This window comes from Ambystoma mexicanum, chromosome 8, assembly GCF_040938575.1.
Source record: "Ambystoma mexicanum isolate Mex_15411 chromosome 8, UKY_AmexF1_1, whole genome shotgun sequence".
Taxonomy (NCBI): Eukaryota; Metazoa; Chordata; class Amphibia; order Caudata; family Ambystomatidae; genus Ambystoma; species Ambystoma mexicanum.
Window position 1 is genome coordinate 785726254 of NC_090929.1, and position 24975 is coordinate 785751228.

A 24975-nucleotide genomic window follows, 5' to 3' on the forward strand; every position below is an offset into this window, starting at 1 on the left:
GCTAGGCACTTGGTAAAGACCCTGGGGGCCGACTTCAATCCAAACGGCAGTGCTCTGAATTGGTAGTGGCGTCCCTGGATGAACCTGAGGAACTTTCGGTGACTTTTGAGGATGGGAACGTGGTAGTATGCATCCTCCAGGTCCATAGACGATAGAAAGTCGCCCTCCTCCAGCTGTCCCAGCACGTGCTGGAGGGTGACCATCCTGAACTTTTGTGACCTGATGTATTTGTTCAAACGACGAAGGTCCAGGATGGGGCGCCAGCCGCCCGTCTTCTTCCTGACGAGGAAGTACCTTGAGTACATCCCGGAGCCTCTTCGGGACAAGCTCGATGGCGCCTTTCCTGAGCATCGCCCGTACTTCCAACAGCAGTTGCGGGACGTGATTTTCCTTCCTGGCCACAGGTGGAACGTGAGGGCACTTCTTCAGGAGTTCGATAGAGTGTCCTCTTGCCAGGGTATCCAGACCCCAACAGTCGGTGGAGATGGACTTCCACACGCCGACGAACTTCGTCAGCCGGCCTCAAACCGGGGTGCTTCGGTGGGGGCCCGAGGCCACGGCCGGTTCAGTCCTGCTTGGAGGTGGTGGCCTTGCCGCCCTGGAGCGCTCCCTGCTTGCCGCGACCCCTGTAGGCCTCCTGAGACGAGGAGCGTGCCGCCTTGCGGTAGGGCGACGAGCCACCGCTGGATCCCTTGGAGGCCCCCCGTCTGCCTCCGGAGCTCCGAAAGGGCCGCCGTGTCTGAAGGGCTCCTAGGGCGCGGGCCGTCTCCGTGTCCGTCTTTATGGCTTGGAGGGATTCGTCCACCGCCTTCCCGAACAAGTTGCTGCCGTCGAACGGCATGTCCAACACCCTGGTCTGGACATCCTGACGGAAGTCGGTCGCCCGGAGCCAACCCCGTCGTCGTAGGCAAACTCCGTTGCCCAACTGGCGGAACCCGGTATCGGAAATATCGGTTGCCACCGTTATGGCGTGGTCCGACGCCACCTCGCCTTCTTGAAGTATTTCCAGGGCCTCGGACCTCTTGTCGTCCGGTAGGAAGTCCAATATGGGGGCCAGCTTAAACCAGAGCTCCCTGTCGTAACGGGCCACGATCGCCAGGGCGTTGGCCGCTTTGATCGACGTCGACGAAATGACCCGTCGCCCCATGGCGTCCAACTTCCTTCCCTCGCCGTCCGGAGGGGAATTCGACGTTGAGGCTCCTGACCCCGCCGCTTTCTTCTTCGCCGCCGCCGAGACGACCGAGTCTGGCGTTGGCTGGGCCTTGAGGCACAGGGGAGCGGTCTCGGGGACCCGGTACTTCTTCTCGTACCGGTCCCGTTTGGCTGGTGCCGTGGAGGGGTTCTTGAGTACCGACAGGCCCTCCTCCCAGATGTCATCGATTAGAGGCACCGCAATGACAGTCTTCCTCTTGGCCTCCCGGCGCTGATAGAGGAAACCTTCCTTTTTCTGCTCCTCCGGGCAGAGCTGGAACATTTCGGACGCCCTGGCGATCATGGCGTGGAATGAGCCAATCTCGTCGGGCGGAGAGGCCCGTGCGACGGGAGGCCCGTACCGTCGTAGTCGCCCTCAGAACCCGTCGTCGAGCCCACCGCACCATCATCTCCCGACTCGAGGGAGGATGAGGAGGGAACTGCAGGCCTTACGGGGCGAGCAGAGGAGAGGGTTGGGTCCTCCGTCGTTTGTTCTGAGGACTTCCCGACGGGCCAGGTTGCGGGTCCTCCGGCCTGGGCTGTGGTAATCTTGTCCTTATCTCAGAGCATAAGGACTGGATCGCAAACAAAATGGCCGTCGAGCTATCCTGAGGCCTAGGTTCCGGCTGTGCCGGGAGGGAAGGCTGCTCTTCCTCGCCATCGTCGTCTTCCTCGGTTATCTCCCGAGGATCTTCCGTGCGGGATCGAACCTTCTCGAATTGGACTTCGAGATTCCTCACGACCTCGGTCAGTTCCTCCTCCGAGGCTGACTACGAGCTCGAGGAGGCTACCGTGCCCCCCCCCTTTTTCCATCACGGGGGCCATGACGATGGGCTGAAAAGAGGATTCCCTCCTTGGCGGCAGGGAAACTCTAGTCCCGGAGGCAGTCTCTGCTGGCGGGGTCTCTGCCAGCTTGGCCAGAGTCGCCGCGATCGCCTCGATAGAGGCCTTTGCCTGCTGGGTAGGGGCCTTCACCACCTTAGGTGCGTCCTGGGCCTTTTCCTTAGGGGGAGGGGCGACGCCTCGGTCCCCCCTCTCCCGAGATCGGACGGGGCTTCTCCCGAAGCTTACCTGGGGTCTCAAACTTCCTCTTCCCCGAACCGGAGGGCTGGCTCGTGGTTGACGGTGCCGGGGAAGGTGCGCCCTGCCTGGCGACCAAGGAGCCCGACCTTTCGGCACTCCCGGAGCCAGCGGACTCACGGCGCTTGGCCTGGTGTTGGGCCCCCGTCGCCGGGGCGCCCGCACAGGACTTAGAAGCCCGCTCGGACCCTTTCTTCTTCTTCTCACCCGTTGAGCCCTTCTCCAACCAGCTGGGGAGACGGGATCGACGGTCCCTCATGGTCCGCTCCGACAAGTTCTTGCAGAACTGGCAGTCCTTCTCTACATGAGTCTTGTCCCCATGAAGACGAGAGGCATCGCTAATGTTCGTCTTCCTTAAACACATTCTGCAGCCCGCATCCACGGCAGCTGCGAAACAGCTTGGGTCCGGGTGACGAACTCGCGTCCTGGGCCATCTCGAAGTAGGCCGCAAATCTTCTGGAATCCTCCAAGAGGTTGATTCGACGAAATCTTCACCCTTGAGGGGCGTAGGAAAATCCTGCAACGGGTACCCGTTAACGGAAGTAGAAACGGTGAAGCTTGAGGCTCGATTAACCGAAAAATGTGAAAATTCACCTGAAAAAGCGCGAAACACGCAGCAAAAGCTCGAGAGCTAAGCACGAGGACTCCCAACACTTGAACGTGCGGTAAAAATCTGAAGATGGCTGCCAGAGGCGGGGCTTAGGGAGATGGCAGTCATTGGCTGTGGTCAGTATGACGCAGAGATCAGTGATTGGTTACTACTACGAAAGACAGATCAGAAACGAAACTGATACTGATTTTTCTTTACTGAGGATTCCCAGCCTGACGACGGGGAATATTCATGAGCATGTGAATCCATGCTGGAGAAAGCCTCGACTTTCTAACCTGGGCTGGCCTGGGACAACCTAGCTAACTTTTCCTGACTTTAATTTCATCCTTTTTGTGCGAACTATCTACAAGACTCTTTGGGCATAACCCCACTGTGTGAACCTGGACCCCTTCTGCTTGCTCTCTCCAAGAGTTGGGCCTTGCAATTGACTTCCTTGGTCTCCAGTAGAACGCTGCCTATCCTGCCTTACTGTGATTCTTGTAAAAGTATTGAAATTTGTGTGCTTCCATAACTCTGCCCTTTTCCCTCCCTTTTTAATAACTTATTAGAGTGCAATCTTACGTTAAGCGCTCGCCTCTGTCTGAAAATAAGTGGTGTTTCTCACTAAGACTTGTCTGATAAGTAATTAGGGTTGTATATATATATAGTGACTGTGTGCTGAATTTACTTTTCTCTTTATGCTAGTGTAATTTACAAGTGTGTCGTTAAATAAATAATTATATACTTTTACACCAAAGCTCTGGTCAGAGTTTGCTTGTGCTACTGTGTCGCTGTACCTATTGTGTACACTCTATATACTGCCTAACTCTTTTTGAGGGAAGTTTGACTGCTCAGCCACAGCTACCAAGTGAATCTGTGTGGTACAGACTGCTACCAAGTGGGTTTACTGCCAAACACCTGTAGTCTTAAATCTTTTGCAGTGGTCCCTAAGGGAACTTCACAGGTTTCTGCCTAACAGGGTGCATGGTGAGATCATTTTTGGGTACAAGAAGTACACTGAATAGATACCCTCATTTAACTGAAGAAGAGGTACGACTTCTGTGGCGCCCTTTTCCTGCAGGATCGCAACCTCTTGTAGCAGGATGCATATGTGTTCTGGCGTCTGGATCGTGGAGGTTGGAATTGGGGGCTGGGTCGGCGGAATTCTATGTAGTACCCATGGGCGATGGTCTCGAGTACCCACTGGTCGGTTATCCCCTCCCATGCTTGAAGAAATGATGTTAGCCGGCCCCCTACCGGGGAGGCATGGGAGGTGACCCAGATCTGCTGGTCATTTCTGACCTGAGGCTGGGGAGCCTCTAGGGGTGGAATTCTGTCTCCTTTCCACGTGGTTGACCTTTTGGGGTACTCGGGGTAGTGTAGCTGGTTCCCTGAGGTGAGGACCAGTTATTTCCCCAGCCATATTGGTTTTGAGGGAAGCGTTGGCCACAAAGGAACGTCTTGAACCGCTCCCTCTCCTTGGGGAAGGCCTCTAGGTGATCTGATCCAGGGTCTTGAGGGTGTTGTGTTCCTTTTTAGCTGTTTTAAGCACTTTGTCAACCACTTTCCCAAATAAGTTAGTCTCCTCCACCAGATTATTAGTGAAGCTTTGGTTTCTGGTTTGAAACCAGAGTTTCGTAAACATGCACAGGGCATCCGGTTACAGTGTTGGAGTAGGTGATGCCCATGCTGCGGATCGACCTGGTCGTGGTTGTCCTACCAACCCTCTGTGGGCTCAACATGATCATCCACAGGATCCCCCAATGTATATGGATCCCGATTAAATTGGTCTACAGTGATCTCATCCTCAGTGAGGTCATAAGTTTCTTCTTCCCGAGAAGGATCAAAGGTCTTTGCAATAGCCGGGGGGGGGGGGGGAGGGGGGGGGGGGGGGGGTTGACTTTTATGTGGGTTGACTTCTCTGAAAGTTCCACAAACGTCTCCAACCTATTCATACACCCCATAAACTTCTCTCTGGTCTATACTGAGGAACAAGGAGTCTAGGGGTGGGAAAGGCTCTTCTAGATGATCCTGTGTTGAAGAATGTCGAGATTCTTCTTTAAACGTCGAAGAAAGAAACCCAGGGCCTTCTGACGGTCATGGCATGTCTTCAGACATATCTTTAGGCCCCTCTGTAGGTTTCGACGAGTCCTTAAGTTTATCCTTAGATCGACAAGTCCGTCAACCGTTCTTTCTGATTTGACGCCAAAACGATCCTAGCGATGCTTTTGGTAATATCTGGCGTTGCAGTAGAGTGTTTAGATTGGGACTGCAGTTGTATTCGGTGTAACTGGGGCCTTCTGTTCCTTCAACGCGTTCTTCTGATGCATCTCGAAGGACACTTGAATATTGATGGTAGCGCCCATTGATTTAGACTTCCAGGTCGCATGCCGCACCTGCGGTTGCGGCGAGGGCTGCCGATCGGCGAGGGCTGCCGATCGGCGGGGGCTGCCGATCGGCGGGCGCTGCCGATGTATCCGGTGTGCCCGATGGAACGCTTCGACGGTTTAGTCGAAGACAGACCGGGGGTTGTGTCCTTAGTGTGGGAAGAGTGCGTCCTTGTCGCCGGGATGTACAGTGCCCACAGCAGTTTTAGGGAAAATTCTCATTAAATGTGCCAATTCCCTTTACCTTCGAGCCCTCAAGCTCTTTTGCTAAACTTTGGGACTTTGAATTTTAAGTCAATGTGTTTTGAATATGGAGTCTAACCAACTCCATAGGCATCATATTGTTTATTTGTGTTACACAGCACCTTAAGTGCAGTGACACAGGGAAGCCTTTTCAGGCTTTCCCAAGGTTTAAATACCTTCTCTGGGATCAACTACTGTTTCCCAGAGCAGTGGAGTGAAATTGACTTCACTTAGTCTTTTAAATTCCTAGACCAAGCACACCTAATCTTACAATAGAGTGCTGGAGGGTTTACTTAGTATCACCAGTGTCTAAACACTCATGTAGCAGTCAAATGCTACCCTTTCCTCTCAGAATGGCTGATGGCAGTGGTTTTACAACCAACTACCATGATTTTTGATGACCGCAAACTTTCAGTAGCTCCGGTAGAGTTAAATCGCTGGAGCCATGTTTTTCAAGATGGCATCTGAGCCCCCTTTGTTTAAACAGGTCCTGGTCTTTTTCCGCCATTTCTTTTTGGAAAGGTCCTTCTAGAGTTTGTCTCTGCGCGCCAAAACCAGGTTTGGTCCCCTTGTTCATTCGCCTTTGGGAGGCTTCAGGACTGAAGACCACCTCTGGCGCCAGAGTGTTTGGGGTGGGCAGGAAGTGAGGGAGGTGCCCGAAACTCCCTGTGCTTGGTCTCCTAGGAGACCCAAATGCACTCTGTGGTGATTGGCTTGCTGACTGCCCGGCAAGGACAGCCACTCTGCTGGGTGAGTGACAGCTAGGCTGGAATGACTGGGAGAGAACTGAATAAAAGGCGAGTCTCTTGGCTTGGAAGGCAGTCAACCACCGGAACAAAGGAACCGAAGACGAGCTTGAAGAGGATTGCTACTGCAACTCCTGGACAGTTGGTTTGCCCGGTGAAGCCCTGCTGTAGGTCCGAATCGCCAAGTTCAAAATCGACACAGAAGCCCCTTCAAGGACGACTTCTCCCTTTCAGTTGGTGGATCAACTCAACAGTAAACCACCTTTACCCCTTATCTCGGAGCTGGTTGAATTTCCTCAGAGTGCTGCAGGAAACCGTATAACCAGGGAGAGGGACACCAGTTTGTGTGCTTTACTCACAGGAACTGAAATTGAAGTTTGCCAAGTGCCAGCCTTTTACTGTCCCAGTGCAAGAGTCCCCGACGTCCTCCCTTGTTACGCAAAGTTTGTATGCAGTACCCTCTGGGACCACTACACAAAACTAGGACTACAGGTGTAAGCAAAACCAACCTTTGGTATAAGTCTGTACTACACAGTTTTTGGTAGCAGAGCTAAGCAGCCAGGCTCATCTCAAGAGGGGAATGTGAGCTGTAAGGATGTTACACAGAGGTCTACAATCACAAGTGTTCAATTAAAGTCATACTCAAGGTTTCTTGGTGAAACATGCACTAATTTATTTCACAGTCAGTTATAAAATATTCACTAGAAGGAGGTAATGTATCATACACAAATATATTGCAATACTTTCCACTTTCAGGATCTGAGGCATATAAAACTAGTTTGCAGGAGGAGCAAAAAGGCATAGGTTAATAAAACGAAGGATACAATTATTCTTAAACAGTGCAAATAGTTGGAGTTCACCAGAGGAGTCGATTCAAAGCAATAGGTAAGACAAAGTCAATGGGCTAGAGTCTTGTATAGGATAAAACAGTTCTGGTAGTTAAACGGAACAGTCTTTGCCACGGTTCTCAGAAGTAGTTCATAAAAGACAAACATATATTGGGTCACAAGCTGATTAGGCCTGCAAGTTGCAAAAGTTTCAAGCACTTTTGCAGTGAGATGCAAGTTCTCTCGATCGGGTTTTCACAGTACCTTACAATGAAGAAAAAGGTGCAGCTGAAGATGTCTGTTTGTGGCAGTTCCTGCAGATCTCGCTGTTCCTGAACCTCAGTCATGGGGACAAGAGGGAGGACGTTGGGGAACTCCGTTAGAGAGAATTCTCATGCTATGGCTAATTTCCCTTACCTATAGAGTCCCCCATCAGCTTTGCTGGATTTGAAGGGTTTGTTTTTTTCTCCTGCTAAGAGTGAGACTCTTTTTTCCCCCCCTCTTAGGCATTTTTACTATGTGTGTTCTAGGCTATTTTTTGTGTTTAATGTCTATGGGGTTTTTCTCACCCTCGTAGGAACCATCTATATCCACATGTGTTACAAAGCACCCTCCGTGCAGACACACAGGGGTGTCGTTGCGACCCCCAAACATAGACTCCATAGCCTGGGACTGTGTCTCCCAGGGCATGTAAAGTCCCCATTGACTTTACTTGTCAATATTTCTGAACAAAACTAGTACAACCCATCTTACTATGGAGGTACTGGAAGGGGTTATTAGCCCCCCCCCCCCCCCATGTTCATTTTCAAGAGGGTACCGTACAGTCCCTCTCAAAAGTTTCTGGCTGGTGGCAATGGTTACTACCATAAATATTCGACCGCAAACATTTCCCTATGGGATTTTCCCATTGTTCGTGGCTACCAATTTTACCGACAGCCTCTAACATACCGCCGGTTTATTTTTATATTAACTTTACTCCGGTAGGTTTTATTTGCCAGAACTTTAATATACATTCTCTCGTGTCTTTCTCTAAAATCCTAAACCAGGTCGGGGATCCTTTGTGTTAGGCAGAATCCTGTGCAGTGCCCTTAGGGACCACTACACACAATTAAGACCACAGGTGGCAATACAAGTTTTACCTTTGGTACAAGCCCGTACTACTATGTCAGAGTGGTAGCAGTGGCGGAGCAGCCAGGCCCATCTCAAGAGTATATGAGCAGTAGCAGAGATTACACAAAGGGACCACAATTACTGTGACTCAAGCAAACAATGACTCAAGGTTTTAGGTAGAAACATTTAAGTACATTTATTTTTTAAACCATTCGTTATAAACACAACACTTCTATTAAACCTCAATAAAAACCACACATTAAATATACTCCAACTAACCAATTCACTTTGTACAGTAAGTCTCAAGGTAAGTACCCTGTGTTTGAATGAAACTGTTATGAACAAAACACGTTACCGCGAATATGATTGCGATCACTTTGACAGTTCGGTCTACTAAACAAACGTGTATCCGTGACATGAAATGCTACCGGGGCAAAACACACTTAGCACCTGAGATACCCAGAGGGAGTTGGAGGCAAAAATCACAGGCAATATATTTTGGTTAGGCAGGCAGAATCAAGAAACACTCAGACAGCTGTTCAAAAGTCAAAGGGCCGGAGCCAGGGTCAAAAGACACTGGGGCTAGTTAGCGAAGATCACACGGTCAGACAGTTCACGATTCAATGTAGCCAAAAGTACTTTGATATTGTCAGTGTTCGGAAGCAAAAGTTATAAAGGATGGAAGACAAGGGCAAGCCTTGGAACTGAAGAAAAGGGATTCACCCAGTTTCCTCAAGTAGAGCACAGTACCTTGTTCCAGTGGTGCAGCTGGTGCCCTGGCAGTGTTCCTGTTGGTTTCCTGCAGACCCACGATTCCTGGAGCTTTGTTGTGAAGGAGGACGTCTGAAGGGGGTCTGCACCACACAGGGATGAAGCCGGCAGCAGCGACAAGGAATAAAGGTGCGCTCCTTAAAAACAGGAGAGGCTCTTCAGGTAGCTATCCGGACCACTACAGCAGTGTGCAGCGATTTCGACCACAGAAGAGGATCCTCTGGCTGTAGAAGTTGAGCTGGCTATCCCCACCAAGCTCAAGGGAAGACTACTCCGGACTGGATCTTCTCTGAGTCGTTGAAGGGCAGATAGCTCAGGACTGCAGCAGGGCTTCACAGGGACAGGGTAGTTGCAGCAGCCGTCATTCTCTCCGCTTCTCTTCAGTTCCTTGTAGTTCCAGTGGCCACTCTCTGACTTCTAGCTCAAGAGACCTGCCTTCATGCAGCCTGGCTGTCAATCACCCAGCAGGGGGGGGTTGTCGAGCCCGGACAACTACCCTGGCCAATCCTGACAAAAGTGTGACTTGGGTTTCCTAGGATACCCTGTGCAGTGGGTGACTACACCCCTCCCTCACATTCAGCCCACCTAGACACCCAGGCACCTTGAGGAGGGCTTCTGAGCAGAAGCCTGCCAAAAGACAGTGTACAAAGAAGGCAAACCTAGTTTGCCGCACAAAGTAAAACACAAGAAGGGCTTTAACAAAAAGAAATGGCGAATAAACCCAACCGGAGCCAGAAGAGACGATTTGGTCAAGCGAGTTTATGTTAAAGGCTAATATAATAGCCAAGAACAGTACCACGATATCCAATATAATCGCGGTAGAAAAGTTAGGGTAGATACCACTGCCACCAGCTAAGTCTAAATGTTAAAACAGCGAAACAATGCTCTAGAAGGTACAGATAAAAAGGGATACAAGTTAACCCTTTCCAGTACTCCATCGAAGATGATCTGTGGTAGATTGACTAAGTAAAGTTAATGGTAACTTTACCCTTTTCTGTGGGACGGTAGTCGCCTCAGAAATGGAGTCGAGGGAAGTCTCAAAGACAACCCTGTGCCACGGCACTGAAGGTGCTGTGTGACACAAAAAGAAGGGGGCTACTGAAGTGTTGTACTTCAGAGTCCACAATCACAAAAACAGGTAGAAACACATAGCAAAACACAGGTAAGAGTGGGGGAAAATCTCTCACTCTTACCAAGTGGAAAAAATAAGCTCCAAGTCCAGCAAAGTTGCTGGGGGACTCACTAGGTGAGGGAAATTAGCCATAAATGAGAATTCTTCATAACACTTTGTTCGTCCTTTTGGCGGGCTTCTGCCAAGAAGCCCTCCTTTCGGCGCCACTGAGTCTGGGGTGGAACCACTGTGTAGGAGGGGGGAGTAGGACCCCTGGACAGGGTTGCCTCAGCTGGGAATTTTTGCATAAAAGCAGGGTCCTGAGGACTGGAGGAGCAAGAAGTCGCCACTGGAACTAAGCCGAAGAGGAGAGAAGCCAAAGACATCTGCAACAACTGAACCACCTGTGAAGCCCTGCTGCAGCGTTTCACCACTTTTCTCCACACGACCAGAGAAGATCTTCATCTGCAAGAGCCTTCTTCCCTTGAGCTGGTGGGACCAACCAGTTTGCCAATCGCCTTCCCGGACATGCCTCTGTCGAATCATCAGTGCCAAGCACTAGGAGACCGGATAGCCAGGCACCCGTCCATCTACACCACGATTTAAAGGCGCGTACCTTTTATTCGTTTGGCAGCACCGCGGCTGGCTTCTTCCCTGGGCAGTGCAGTAACTCAAACCTTCCTCCACGACGAGAGCCTCTCTTCCTCTGCTGGATCTCCCGAACTGCAGGAGCTGGCAGGAACAACCGCCACCACCACAGGAGCCTCTTCTACATTTTAAGGTACTTTGTTCCACCAGGCCTCCCTTTTCGTCCGGTAGTGCTAAAGACGTTTTAAATCTTTACCTACCTGTTGGGTTGGTCGTCCCTTTACTCTAACATTGCCTTTCACCTTCTGCATCCACCTTTTTGAATCTTTTATCAAAGCCTTGACTGCAGCTACAAGAACATTTTGCTCCTGGGCTCTTTGCCCTGTACCACTGACTCTGGCACAGGCCTATTGACTCTGGCTGAATTTGTTAGACCTGCCTTCTCTAGATTGCTTCTCAACTAGAACGGTGTTGGTGCACCTAATTCTTATAACCACCTTTTCCTTCCCACTTTTTAAACCTGTGAAGTGCCATTTTGCTCGGTTTTCATTTAAGTATCATACATGCTAAAGTACTACCTTGCCTAAACTTGTTCAAACTTATGGGAAGTGTTACTAGGGTGACAGAGTATATTTCTGTATAACTTGTGCTCCCCCCCCCCCCCCTGTGAGAAATTGCTGGAGTGGCATTTGTGTGTGGTTTGCACTGTGCCGTTTTGCTCAGTTTTCACTCTTGTTCATCTGGAACACAATTTAACTGGGGAGTTGTGTATACTTTTCTTTACTGATTTTAACTTGCTTTATTAACTGTGATAAATGTATTTAACTAGAAGTGTGTAAAATATATATTTATTTTTAATACAAAGCTTTGGTCAGTGTTTCCTTGTGTCATAGTACTGTAGTCCTATTGTGTAAACCCTGAATACTGCTAATCTCCCTCTTGAGATAAGTCCGACTGCCCAGCCACAGCTACCAACTAAATCTTTGTTGTACAAACTGATAAAAGGGATTATTGCTCATACCTGTAGTCTTAATCTTCTGTAGTGCTCCCTAAGGGAGCTGCACAGGATTCCGGCTAACAAACTCCTGCACTGCGACTGGTTGAAAAGCTAGGCAACTGGCAAATCTTCAATTCCGGTAGCTGTAGACAAGCACACAAACTGGTGTCCCTCTGCCTGGTTATTCGGTTTCCTGCAGCACTCTGAGGAAAATACAACCAGCTCCGAGAATGGTATCTAGGTGGCTAAGTGTCGAGTTGACTGGTCCCACCAACTCAAAGGGAGAAGTCGTCCTTGCAGCGGCTTCTCTGTCGAGGTGAACTTGGCGATTCGGACCTGCAGCAGGGCTTCACCGGGCAAACCAACGGTCCAGCAGTTGCAGCAGCCGTCCTCTTCAAGTTAAGTCTTCGGTTCTTTCGTTCCAGTTGTCGACTCTGCCTTCCAAGCCAAGAGACTTGCCTTTTATCCAGTTTCCTCCCATTCATTCCAGCTTAGCTGCCACTCATGTTAGCACAGTTTTTCTGAAGGCCAACTAAGGGCTTAGTAAAATCATTCAACTGAGGCAGTACAAGACTCCACTCTTAGTATAAGGTTGTACCACCAGAGTTCGGGGTAGCGTAGACAGAGCAGCCAGGCTTATTTTAGGAGGGAGAGAGGGCAGTAGAAGCAGTACAGGTTAAATTGTCATACAAATGATCCAAAAAACACTGAAACACTATGTATTGTAAAAATAAAGGATTTATTTAAATACAGATAGGCCCAGATAAATCTAGGGGTTAAGTAAATACTAACCCATTATATGAAACCACAATATAAAACACTATACTTGAAAGTACACAGACCAAAGTATAGACCTTCTTTGGAACACCCAACTAGTTCTAGGGAAGTCAAACCTTGTTTTACACATTTAGTATAGGTCAAGACTATTCTTTGGGAGTAAAAGACCAATGGTTACTTTCAGATTACTTTTGGTAATACAAGGGCAGTAGGCCCTTCCAATTGTACAGTGACTCTTGGAACAAATCACAAACAGTCAACTGGACAATATACTTTTTTTGGTGAATAGAAAACACTTATTCTAGGTGCAGTAGAAACCTAAGGATGTAATATACAATTACAGATGCTTTGGAAATCGGGGAACCCCAGATTGAGGTAAGCAATAACTCTGGTAACTTGTTTTGGATGGCACACAGCTAACACAAGGTAAGTAAAACCCACATACTTTAACTTCACAATGAAGGGGAAAGTAAAACCCAGTTGGAGGACACTCATACAATTACCCCATTGGAATAATCTGGTGAAACCAACACATTACTTTTGTAAAGAGGCACAACCTAATCACAGGAGAGTAAAATACTTTCACCTCTAATTTCTTCTAGACTGGCAAAAACAGTGGCTAAGGAAGAAAAGATGTTAACCATACTTTTAAGAATAGTGCATAACACATTCAAGATCAGTAAGAACTTTTATAACTGTTCACTCTGCGAATTACAGTTACCATTTAACTCTTTACAAGTAAAATACTTGATTTCTTTTCTAGGCAGAAGTCCCAATCCCTTCAAAGTCTTTCCCTTATTCTTAGAGCACAAGTGTACTCAGTGGCAGGAAGGGGGGGGGGGGGGGTCCACCAGGTCTGGTGACCAACAGGCAGTGTTAGAACAAGTTCTTTAGTAGCAAAAGTCAGATTTCCTTAGGAAAACTGGCAAACAGGTGAGTACTTTTAGAGTTAGAAGAGGGTCCAGGGGCTTCACAGAAGACACCCCAGCAGGATTCTAGCGGTGGGACTGGGTGCACAGGTTGAGGGACCTCCCAATCACAGAAGACACCCAAAGCTACACAGAAATCCCAACAGGATTAAGGTAAGTATATACCCAAGCCAACACTGTACCTCAGCAATGAAGAAGAGATTGCAGCAGGAAAACTTCAGGGACTGCAGCCAAATACCCGGTCAGTGGATTACTTGTCCTGGAGACTGAACACAAGACCTCAGAAGGGACTTTGCAGCAGGGATCGATGAAGAACGCTCTAGGCAAGATTTCTCTTGCAGCTGAATGCGGTTCTGCGGGTTTGGCGCCTTTTCAAGGAGCACAGAAGACAGAAAATCGCGGTTGAATTCTCATCGTTTAAAAGGTCCAGCACTCTTGTGAGGGGACCTTTCGGACTCGATTCTTGTCTCTGGAGCTACACCAGGATGCCCACCAAGTTTCAGCGAGATTCAGAATTCGGAAGACCGTGCACCACACAGTGGCTGGAGGTCCCAGGGTATTGGGGTATTGCAAGAACGCAAGGTCGCAGCAACCCGTGGGATGGCTCAAAATGCAGCTCTTCTTGACTCTAGCGAGGCTCACCAGGCTCTGGTCGTCGTTTTCGGAGATCACAGGTCGATTGGCAGGAACGGCTGCAGCAGGCTCCAGTTACACATCAGGCTCTCCGGTCGCTGGAAATCATTCCTGCCGCTTTTCCTTCGTCATCCTCTTCGGTTTTCTGTCTAGTGGTCGACATGACTTCAGCTTCCAGGTTTCCAGTATTTATCTGGAACTACAGCACAACCTCTGCATTCTCTCCCTGCATTTTACAAGAAAGGGGCGTCTGGTTGTCCAATCAGGAAAGCCAGCCCCTCCACTGGGATTTGTCCCAGTTGAAGGAAGGTGCAAGACAAAGGTTGAGGGAGTTTTGGACTCCTCCCCCACTTCTTGTGCTTACAGAGCGATTGGAGCATGGGTGGGGTGTCCAAGGGACTCCCGCCAAAGACCAAATTCAAACAAAGGAATTTCCCACCTTGGATGTCAGGGGAACGAACAAAAAATGACAAGAAACACTCAAATGACAGAAAAAGAAGACCGGGGCCATTTTGGTAAAATGAGCACCCTTCGGTGCCTTTACTGCAGCTGTGATTACAGCCCGCGGTAAAGGTGCACCACATTAATAAAAGCTATCACTGCCACCAGCCATTAAAGGTAAACTGGTCACTAACACAATTGTTACAGTTTTAATGTGAAAGGGGATACATTGCATCTCCCAGCACTCCACATAAGGCGGGGTGTGCTGGTTTCACAGAATAAAATGTAAAAAGGGATCCAAAGATCCTTTCTACCCTTGGGAACTGTAGTTCACTCAAGGTTAGCACAAGAAAGTTAAATTGGGAGCACCTAGGGCAGCCCAGCAACAACAGACACTTACTGCCAATAAGTTGTTAGACAATCAGCGGACAAGGAGCAGAATTCCTACAAAAGAAAATAGTCTACAAACCATCGAAACCCCTCCGATCAAGCAATGAAATCCCCACCTGTAACTCAAACCATACCTTAAGAAAAAACTTGGAGGCACCTCCTACCACTTAGCCGCAAAAACCTGGAACATCCCAAAAGAAATGAAGATGACCTAAAATTCAGGAAATCGCTAAAATCCTGGCTCTTCAACATCAGACTAAATCTGGAAACCAAAACCGAAAAAGGATGACAAAACCGGAAAGGAGACGGACATCCCCAACCCGAGAGGGTAACTCGCACGGCACCTGGACGGCTGACACCAGACAGACTGGAACACAGGCGGCACGCACAGAGACTGAGTCAACTACACCAGACAATCCCACCAACACTTCGCCCGCCCTTAGTTACTGCCAGGTACCACAGTGGTATGGAATTGTCGAGATATTGGCAATCAACACACTACATGAGAGGTTGACATTGGCAGGTGCACTGGCCACAGGAGTATGAAGGGAGGATAAGGGGAGCTATGAGAGACCATGTCAGAGATGGGGGTCAGAGGAGTAAGGAACCTTACATGCCAGTCGGACCCAGATCTGGACAGAGCCGCATCAGGGGAGACCACGCAAGTCGAGCTCCTCAATTTGAGATAGAGACGCAAACTAACCAACCCTACAAACAATTTCCCTTTCCGCATACACCTCGCAAATTCCAAACCAAACACAACCAAACCTACAGCACAACAAACCACACAAACTTCACTACACTGCAACAACAAAACAAAAACACACAGTCTTGCACAACAGTACACGACGACTACTGGCCGCAAACCCCCCAGGCCCAGCCAACGGATCCACCGGACTGAGGCCGCCAACAGCACATCACTGCTCTATTGCACTTTTCCTGCTTACTCCCACTAACTCAACCTCCCCTCCTCTTTCAGAGCCGCCAGAGCGCCAGGGGACCACTCCGGTGGTGATAGTGCGCGGTACAAATGTCCTTTAACATTACCATGATAACTTTAAAAAAAAGGCACTATGGAGAGTCTTAAAACTGACACCCATAAAAAGAGTAAAAGATTAGGTGAGTGTGGAAAAAGGTTCCCACTCACTGAGGTATTAATGAAAAATGATCCCACTAGAAAAGCAAAATGTTCTGGAGTTGAACCAGGGAAGGAAGATTTACCAGCTCTGTGGAAATCTTAACTAACAACTCACCCAGCAGTGTGGCTGTCCTTGCCGGACAGTCAGCCAGCCAATCACACCAGAGTGCATTTGGGTCTCCTAGGAGACTAAGCACAGGGAGTTTCGGGCACCCCCCTCACTTCATGCCCACCCCAGACACTGGTGCCAGAGACGGTCTTCTGTCATGAAGTCTGCCAAAGGCGTAGGAACAAAGGGACCAAACCTGGTTTGGCGTGCAGCGACACTCTAAAATGATCTTTCCAAAAAGAAATGTTGAAAAAAAGACCGGGACCTTTTCAAACAAAGGAGGCTCAGATGCCATCTTGAAAAACATGGCTCACGTGATTTAACACTACCGGTGTTGGCGGTCGGGAAAAATCATGGTACTTTGTTGTAAAACCACTGCCAGCAGCCATTTCAAGAGGAAAGGGTAGAATTTGAGTGCTAAATGAGTTTCTAGACACAGGGGATACTAGGTAACTCCTCCAGCACTCTATTTCAAGATAGGGTGTGCTGGGTCTAGGAATTTGAAGAGACTAGTAAAGTCAATTTCACTTTACTTTCTCTGGGAAACAGTTTATCCCAGAGAAAGCTTTAAACCTTGGGACAGCCTAAAAGACACATGAAAAAGGGGGGGGGGGGCTCGTTGAGATGGAAGTCCGACAACACCTTGGGCATGAAGGAGGGGTGTGTCCTCAGCACGACCCTCGTTGCGTGTAAAGTCAAGTATGGGAACTTACAGGAGAGGGCCTGGATCTCTCCCACTCGTTGTGCAGAGGTGATGGCCACCAAAAACGCTCTTCCACGTTAGGAATTTCAGGGGTGCCAAATGCAGAGGCTCGAACAGAGGACCCATGAGCCTAGTCAGCACCACGTTGAGCTCCCACGCCAGGGACTTCACTGGCAGGAAAGAGCGGAAAAGTCCTTTCATGAACTCCTTCACCAGGCGATGCGACCACAGCGACGATCGCCCTGGAGTTCTGGTGTAGTGGGAGATAGTCGTCAGATGGATCTTGATAGAAGCGTGAGCCCGCCCCGGTTTGGCCAGCGACAGTAAGTAGGGCAGCACTTGAGGGGCCGTAATCTGTAGAGGGTATATCTTCTGTGCAGGGCACCAGACGGTAAACCTCTTCCATTTATGTCCGTACCACTTAGGAGTCGAAGACACCCTGGCCTTGGCAAGTACCTCCTTGCAGTCCGCCAGGATCTCGAATCTTCCAAATTCTAGCGCTGCAAGACCAGGCCTGCAGGTTCAGCAACCCCAGATCGTGGAGCATAATCACGCCTCCTTCCATGACGAGAAGATCTGCATCTGCCGGAAGCTTGACTGGAAGCGACGCTGACATGTCCAGAAGATCCGGGTACCATATCTGCCTCGGCCACCCCGGTGCGACGAGGATCCTTCTGCACCGGCATCCTCTGAGTTGACTGATGAGTCGCAGGAACAGCAACGGCAGGAATACGTAGAGAGAGGCCGTCCCAGGGGAATGAGAACGCATCTCCCAAGCTCCTCAGCTGGGGAAACCTGCTGGCGAACCTCCGGCACTTGGTGTTCGTCGCCGTCGCAAACAGATCGATCTGGGGATTGCCCCAGTGTCAAAACAGTTGATCCACCTGATCCTGCCAAAGTTCCCACTCGTGGTAAGAGAACAGCTCCCAGCTGAGCGAGTCAGTGACTGTTCTTTACTCCTGCCAGATGGAAAGGCACCAGAAACATCCTCTGGGCGACGGCCCAGTGCCACAGATTCTGCGCTTCCTTGGAGAGAGCTGGGGGATCTGGTTCCCCCCTGCTTAATGTAGTACATTGTGGTGGTGTCGGTGAAGACCCACACCACCTTACCCTTAAAAGACAGGAGGAATGACTTGAGGGCCCAAAAGAGCTTGGAGCTCCAGGACGTTGATGTGTAAAGACTTCTCGTCCGGGCGCCATAGGCCTCTTGCGTGGAGATGCCCAGTATGTGCGCCCCATCCCTCCAGGGAGGCGTCAGTCGTCACCATCTCCTGGTGCACTGGGGTTTGGAAGTCCGTGCCCTCGCCAGATGTGTGCGGACACCCCACCACCAGATCGCTCGATGGAATTTATCATTGAGGGCAATCTTGTCCTTGAAGTTTCCCGCCACTTGCATCCAAGGGGCATCGATGAATTCCTGTAGCAGCCGCATCCGCAGCCTGCACAGCCAAACGAGGTAGATGCATGAAGACATCATGCTGTGCAGGGACTTGATGGACCTCACCCTGGCAACTTCCATGGCCAAAAGCCATTGTATCTTGCCCAGGATGGCTTTTATCCTTTCCTCCAACGGTGAAGCTAGGCACGCCACCGTGTTGAGTCTGGCTCCTAGGAACTGAGCGTCCTGCAATGGCTCCAAGCAGGACTTTGCATAGTTTATCGAGAACCCCAGTTCCGTGAGCAGGCATACAGTCCTCGCTGTGGGCTCGATGGCGAGTTCCCTTGACTTCGCTCGGATGATCCAATCGTCCAGGCAGGGGTAAACGCGGATCCCGTGCAGGTGCAGCCGCGCCGCCACCGGCGACAGGCGCTTGGTGAAGACCCTTGGGGCCGACTTCAGCCCAAAGGGGAGGGCCTTGAATTGGTAGTGCCGCCCTTGGACCACAAAGCACAGGAACTTTCGGTGCCCCCGGTGTATGGGGATGTGGAAGTAGGCATCCACCAAGTCCAACGACGACAGAAAGTCTCCCACCTCGAGCTGTCCCAGTACGTGCTGAAGGGTGACCATCTGGAACTTTGAGGTGGCGGAGATCTAAAATGGGCCACAAACCACTGGTCTTCTTTCGGACAAGGAAATACTGCGAGTATACTCCAGAGCCTCTTGGGTATGAGCTCTATAGCGCCATTGCTCGTACATCTAGAAGTAGTTGTGGAATGTGATTTTCTTTCCTGGCCACAGGTGGAAAACTGGGGCACTTTGGAACTTCAGGGTGTGCCCATGGGCCAGGGCACCCAGCACCCAGCGGTCGGTGGAGATGGTCTTACACGTGCCGACGAAGCTCCCCAGCCAGCCTCCCACCGGGGTGCTCGGGTGGGGGCCCAACATCAAGGCTGGTTCAGTCCTGCTTCGCTGAGGCCTTACCACCTTGGGCCCCTTGACTACAAAGACCATGCCCTCCAGCCTTGCTGCGGCCTCTGTAGGCTTCCTGGGGCGAAGAACGGGCCGCTTGACAGTAGGACAAAGATTTGCCACCAAATCCTTTGGAGGCACCCTGTGACTTGCCTCCGGAGGACCAAAAGGACATCCGTCGAAGCGTGCCCAAGGCACGGGCCGTCTTGGTGTCTGCCTTGATGGCCTGCAGTAACTAGTCCACTGCCTTGCCGAACAGGTTGTCACCGTCGAAGGGCATGTCCAGTACCCTCATCTGTACGTCTTGATGCAAGTCGGTGGCCCTGAGCCAACCACGCCGGCAAAGGAAAACGCCGTTGCCCATCTGGCAAAAGTGGCAACCGTGATGGCGTGGTCTGAAGCCACCTCGCCTTCTTGCAAGATTTCAAGGGCCTCCGCCCTCTTGTCTGGGAGGAAGTCCGGGGGGGGGGGGGGGGGGGGCGATTTTAAACCACAGCTCCCTATCGTAGCAGGCCATGATAGCGAGAGCGTTGGCCACCTTAATGGTTGTTGCAGCCGACGAGATGGCCCCATGGCGTCCAGCTCCTTTCCCTCGCCGTCCGGCGGGGAAGTGGAAATCGATGCCGTCGCCCCTGCCGATTTCTTCTTGGCTGCCGCGGAAACCACCGAGTCCAGGGACGGCTGCGCCCGAGGCACATGGGATCAGAGTCTGGGATCCAGTACTACTTCTCATACCAGTCTCTATTCTCAGGGGCCGAGGATGGGTTCTTCAGAAGGGACAGCCCTTCGTCCCAGAGGTTGTCCAACAGCAGGACTGAGAGTACGGTCTACCTCTTGGCCTCTCGTCGCTGATAAAGGAGTCCCTCCTTCTGCTCTTCAGGGCATAGCTGAAAAAGCTCTGAGGCCCTGGCGATCATCGCGTGAAAAGAGCCAATTTCGTCGGGAGGAGAAGCCCGCGGTGGGGGCGACGGGAGATCTGTCGTCGTCGGCGTCCGTCTCGTACCTCGGCGGAAGGGATGGAGGTGAAGGATGAAAGGGTGGGGGCGGATGGACTCGCCTCCACTTGGATGGAGGGCTTCCTGGTGGTCCAGGCGCCGCTTGATCGTCCGGAGGAGGCAAAGGCATCCTATTCCTTATTTTCGAGCACAGGGTGTGCAGGGCAAGTAAGATGTCCTCCAACCTGTCCATCGGTGGTGGCAGCAGCTGTGACGGGAGCATCAGCATGGTGTCCTCTGGTTCCTCGATCTGCTGTTACTTGTCGGCTCCCTCGTCGCTCTCCACGTCCGCCTCGTTGGGGTCCTTCCCATAGGACCTGACCTCGACAAACTTCTTCTCAAGGACTGACTTGAGGCCCAACAGCTCGTCCTCGGAGGAGATATCTGAGTCTGGTAGGACTATCACGCCCCCCCCCCCCCTCCTTCTCGGCTAGGGGGCTTCACAGTGGATTTTGCGATGGGCTGGAAAGACTTTTCCCTCTGGGATGGCAGGGAAACTCTTGGCTTGGAGGTAGTCTCCACTGGGGCCGCATCTGCGGGCTTCGCCAGGGACGCTGCCACTCCCTCAATCGAAGCCCTAGCCAGGTGAATCTGGGCCTTCAGAGCACGTGTGGCCTTCACCGTGGGGGGAGGGTCACCGGCTCGCTCCCCCTTGGCTTTCTCAGTCGGGGTCGACCGGGGCTTCTCCCGAAGCTTACCTGGGTTTTCGTACTTCCTTTTTGTCAAGCCGGAGCGTTGGCTCGTGGCTGACGTCGTCGGTGATGCATCGCCCAGCCTGGCAGCCGCAGAGCCCGTACCAACGGCGTTCCTGGTGCCCGCTGACTTGCGGTTCTTTGCCTTATGTTGGGCCCCCATCGCCGGAGCGCCCTCAAAGGTCTTAGAAGACCACTCAGACTTATTCTTGGGCGAAGTACGTTGCTAGGCTCACCTGCTGCCGAGCTCTTCGCCTCCAGCCAGTCAGCGAGTCGCTTGCAACGGTCCTGCATGGTACAAACGGACATGTCCTTGCAGAACGCACAGGTCTCCTCCACTTTCGACTTTTCGGAGTGCAGGAAGTAGAGGCACCGGGAGTGCTCATCCTCCTTGAAGACGTTCTGTAGTCCACATACTGGGCAGATCCTAAACAGCTTGGATCCAATGGGCATCGAGTCTACTTTGTCTTCGGCCATGTGCACCCGGGGTAGGCCTCAAAGATCTTCCGGAATCCTCCAAGAAGTGAAATTTGACGAACATTCGCCCTTGAGGGCATAGAGATTTCTGAAACGGGTCCCCGTTAATCGGACGATGAATCGGTGGAGCTTAAGCTCGATTTGACCAAAAAAATAAGAGCAAACGCTTTGAAAAAACGCAATAAAAGCTCGAGAGCTAAGCATGAGGACTCCCAACACTTGAACATGCAGTAAAAATCTGAAGATGGCTGCGGGAGGATGGGCTTAGGTAGAGGGCAGTAATTGGCTGGGGGCAGTATGACCCAGACACCAGTGATTGGTTATTAGGAGAAAGACAGTTCAGAAACTAAACTGATTTTTTCTTTACCGAGGATTCCCAGCCTGACGGGGAATATCCATGAGCATGTGAATCCATGCCAGACTCCATGCTGGAGAAGACACATTACACTTAAGGTGTTTGTCTTTCCACTGGAATTTGGACTTGCATGACGGACAAAACCTAAATGGAGTACTCTCCATAGCGGAGGAATAATACAGTGACGACAGGACAGAGGGAACAAAGAGGAAAGGGAAAGGCATTCTTAAAAAGGAAATATCCAACCCGATCCCACTCTCCCTACTGTGTAGGCCCGCCAGAAGGACGGCCACGTGGTCAGCAGCGCCGACCGGATCACTTTCGGTCGAAGGTCCGTGGAGCAGGCTTTGGCATAGACCAGGAACCAGCCGTTGAGGGAAGGGACTGCAAGATAATATACATCTACATAAACAACCAAAAGTCGAAAAGTATAACAATAGCGATGTGTCTGGAAGAGCTCTGCATAAGGCGACCAGTACACTGGGCGGAAAAAAACAATCTGAGGGATCTCGACGCGTGAGGGATTTTGGGTACACTACACGTCACAGATAGTGCTACAGGCATGCCCATGTCGACGCCCCCTTTCGATTCTCGAAATATAGGACGCAATACTCAGCGGTTACCACTGGATGTCGGACTATATGCACAGCATGTGATTCTAAGCAGATTAACAAGCATCAGAAAACTATTATTTCCGAAACTGAATAACCAACATAGTTAAAAAATAGGGTCTGCTTACCTTGAATGGCCGTGTCATTCTAAAAGTCTACTAATGTGGTACAACTCCCCTTGGATAGCTTACTGCCATTCTAAATGTGTATCGCTAGGTTTAATACTGCCATTCTAAATGTGGTTTATGCTTTGGTTTACTTACCATACTATGTGTTTATGGCTTCCAGTAGTACTTACCTTGCTGGAGAATTCTTTGCCAGTGTATATAAAATAAACATCTATTTTTGCAATACATCAGTGTATAAGTTTCTCTTTGGACCATATGTATGCTACAAGTTCTTTGTACCTTCATACCGCCCTCCCTCCCTCCCAAGATAATGACTGCTCTGTCCACGCTATCACATTATGTAGTACAGGTCTAGCCTAAGAGTTTGGAGTGTACTGTATAGCCTAAAAGTATAGTTTCATAAAGTCCCATGTGTGGACTTTAGAAAAACATTCCCAACAGTTGTACATCAACATGCTGTAAGTTAGCACTTACAAAAAGTAGAGAATGGAGACAATTAGCTGTACATGCAATGCATTTCAAGCTAAGGTGTTTGCGTGGTGTTAAATCTCAGTCATATTGCAATGCCACAGGCAAATCTTTGCATATTAATGCCTAGGTAAAAAAAAAAAAGAAAAAGCAGAAATACTCATAAATATGCAGTGTTCTACAAGTTTGCTTTCTATAAGATGAGAACAGTCAAATTATAAAAGCACATTTTTGATAATGGTTTAAAGTCAAATGAAATTATGAGCAACAACAAATTTTAAACCAGGCCTACCAGCTTTCCCTTCAAAAAGCACATTCTGTTCACTTTGTCATCAATTTCATTGCCCAATTGCTCTTTCAGTTCTCTCCAGGCATAGCTCATGTTGTGCATCTCAGTTGAACACTGTAGTATCACTGTTACGAATCCCTGGATAACGAGAGAAGTTAAAACATTCTTATATATCTATACCAAAGGAGAGCTCTCCGACTATAATTTGTATGCATTATACTTTACGCTAGATTAAGCAATATGACAGTTACTATTCGGGACGATGTTCTCTTTTGAACCTTTCCCTCTATTGGCTTAAATCAGACAACTTTCATTTTGCTTTTTTTTTTTAAACAGGTTTGTATTAGGACAGTTTTTCTGAAGTCCAACTAAGGGATTATGTTAGGCAAGCCAAGATTGTATGCAGTACCCTGTGGGAGACTGCAACAGCATTGTCCTCTGGCAATAGATAACCCAACCTTTGGTATAAGCATGCACTACACAAGTTGGTAGAGTGAGCAGCCAGGCTTCTCAAGAGGGGTCAATGTGAGCTGTAGGGTTGCAACAGAGCGATTCACAGTGACAAGTATCCAAACAAAACTTGTACTCAAGCTTTGATTAAACAATTATTAGTCAGTTTGAACAAGCCTTCTTTATAAGGGAGCAAAGATGTAACACTTAAAATATACTTAAAAAATACAGTTTCAGTAGATCAGTAGATACCCATTGGGGATGTCACACAGACACTCCCTACATTCGAGGTGACTTAAATAACTAGGACACTGTGGACATTGATAGATCTATGGTACATTTGGAGCAATACGGAGTTTGTTTTCAAAAGGAAAACATTAGAGGGAGAAAACAATGGTTAATAAGTTTCTCAAACAGGTGAGTACTTTTGAAGCCCCGCAATGCAATGCTGATTAACACTTTCCCAGCTACACAAGTAAAGAATGTGTGACTTTTTGGAGGGACAGATCAAAACACAAAGTCAGAGGTTAGAAGAGTCTATAAGGGAGCCAGGACAGCCAATGTCACTTGAGCAAAGTCTAGGTAAGCTGGAGTTCTTCTTGAAGGTAAGTAAAAAGTCTTGCAAAGTTAGAGTTTTTGTTGAAAAAAAATAATCACTGTTGGGCCACAAGCTGCGAGGCTTGTGATGGGCAAAGCTGCAACCAACTCTGCAAAAAGTAACAAAGGCTAGCCTCAACTGAGAGCTGGGAGTAGTTTCTTACCTGTAGCTCCATTTCTCCAGCGTTGGTATCTTTCAAGGATTCACATGCTGTGAATATTCCCCGTGAGGCTGGGAACCTCGGTCATTTTAACTTATCGTTTTCCTATCGAAAACATTGACACTTCAGTGTCCCATCAACATCCTTTTTGGGTGCTTTAGTCCCCACCAATAGGACCTACAGTATAAATAGACCCGCCCCGCAGCTCCCCTTCAGATTTTAACCTCCAAAGTAGAGGAGACCCGGACCAGGTTTGCTTGCAGGGGCGGCCGGTGGGTGCATGTGAATCCATTAAAGATCCCAACACTGGAGAAATGGAGTTACAGGTAAGAACTACTCCCTTCTCCATCATTGGATCTTTCATGGATTCACATGCTGTGAATAGATTACATAGCAGTACCAATCATGCATGGCAGAGTGGAAAAGAAAACCAATATATAAACAGAATCACATACACGAGACAAAGAAACCCATCCAGTGATCAAGTTCAAACAAATACCCCGAAGCTGCAGGGCTTACCTTATTCAAACAGGTGTTGCAGGACCGCCCGTCCCACCTGCACATCCTCACCATGCTGCTGCTCCAGACAGTAATGCCGAGTAAAGGTATGCAGCACCACCCAGGAGGCCACCTGGAAAGTGT

The 24975-nt window shown here is 49.7% G+C and overlaps 1 protein-coding gene across 4 annotated transcripts in view; it reads right to left on the reverse strand.

Annotated features, from left to right (window-relative positions):
- The window catches only part of DDX21 (DExD-box helicase 21), a 790459-nt gene that overhangs the window by 150145 nt on the left and 615339 nt on the right, over positions 1 to 24975 (reverse strand). For all 4 annotated transcript variants that reach the window (XM_069610614.1, XM_069610615.1, XM_069610617.1 and 1 more), the window contains one exon: positions 23129 to 23263. In XM_069610614.1, the coding sequence (XP_069466715.1) occupies positions 23129 to 23263 (135 nt within the window). The remainder of the gene's footprint in view (positions 1 to 23128; positions 23264 to 24975) is intronic.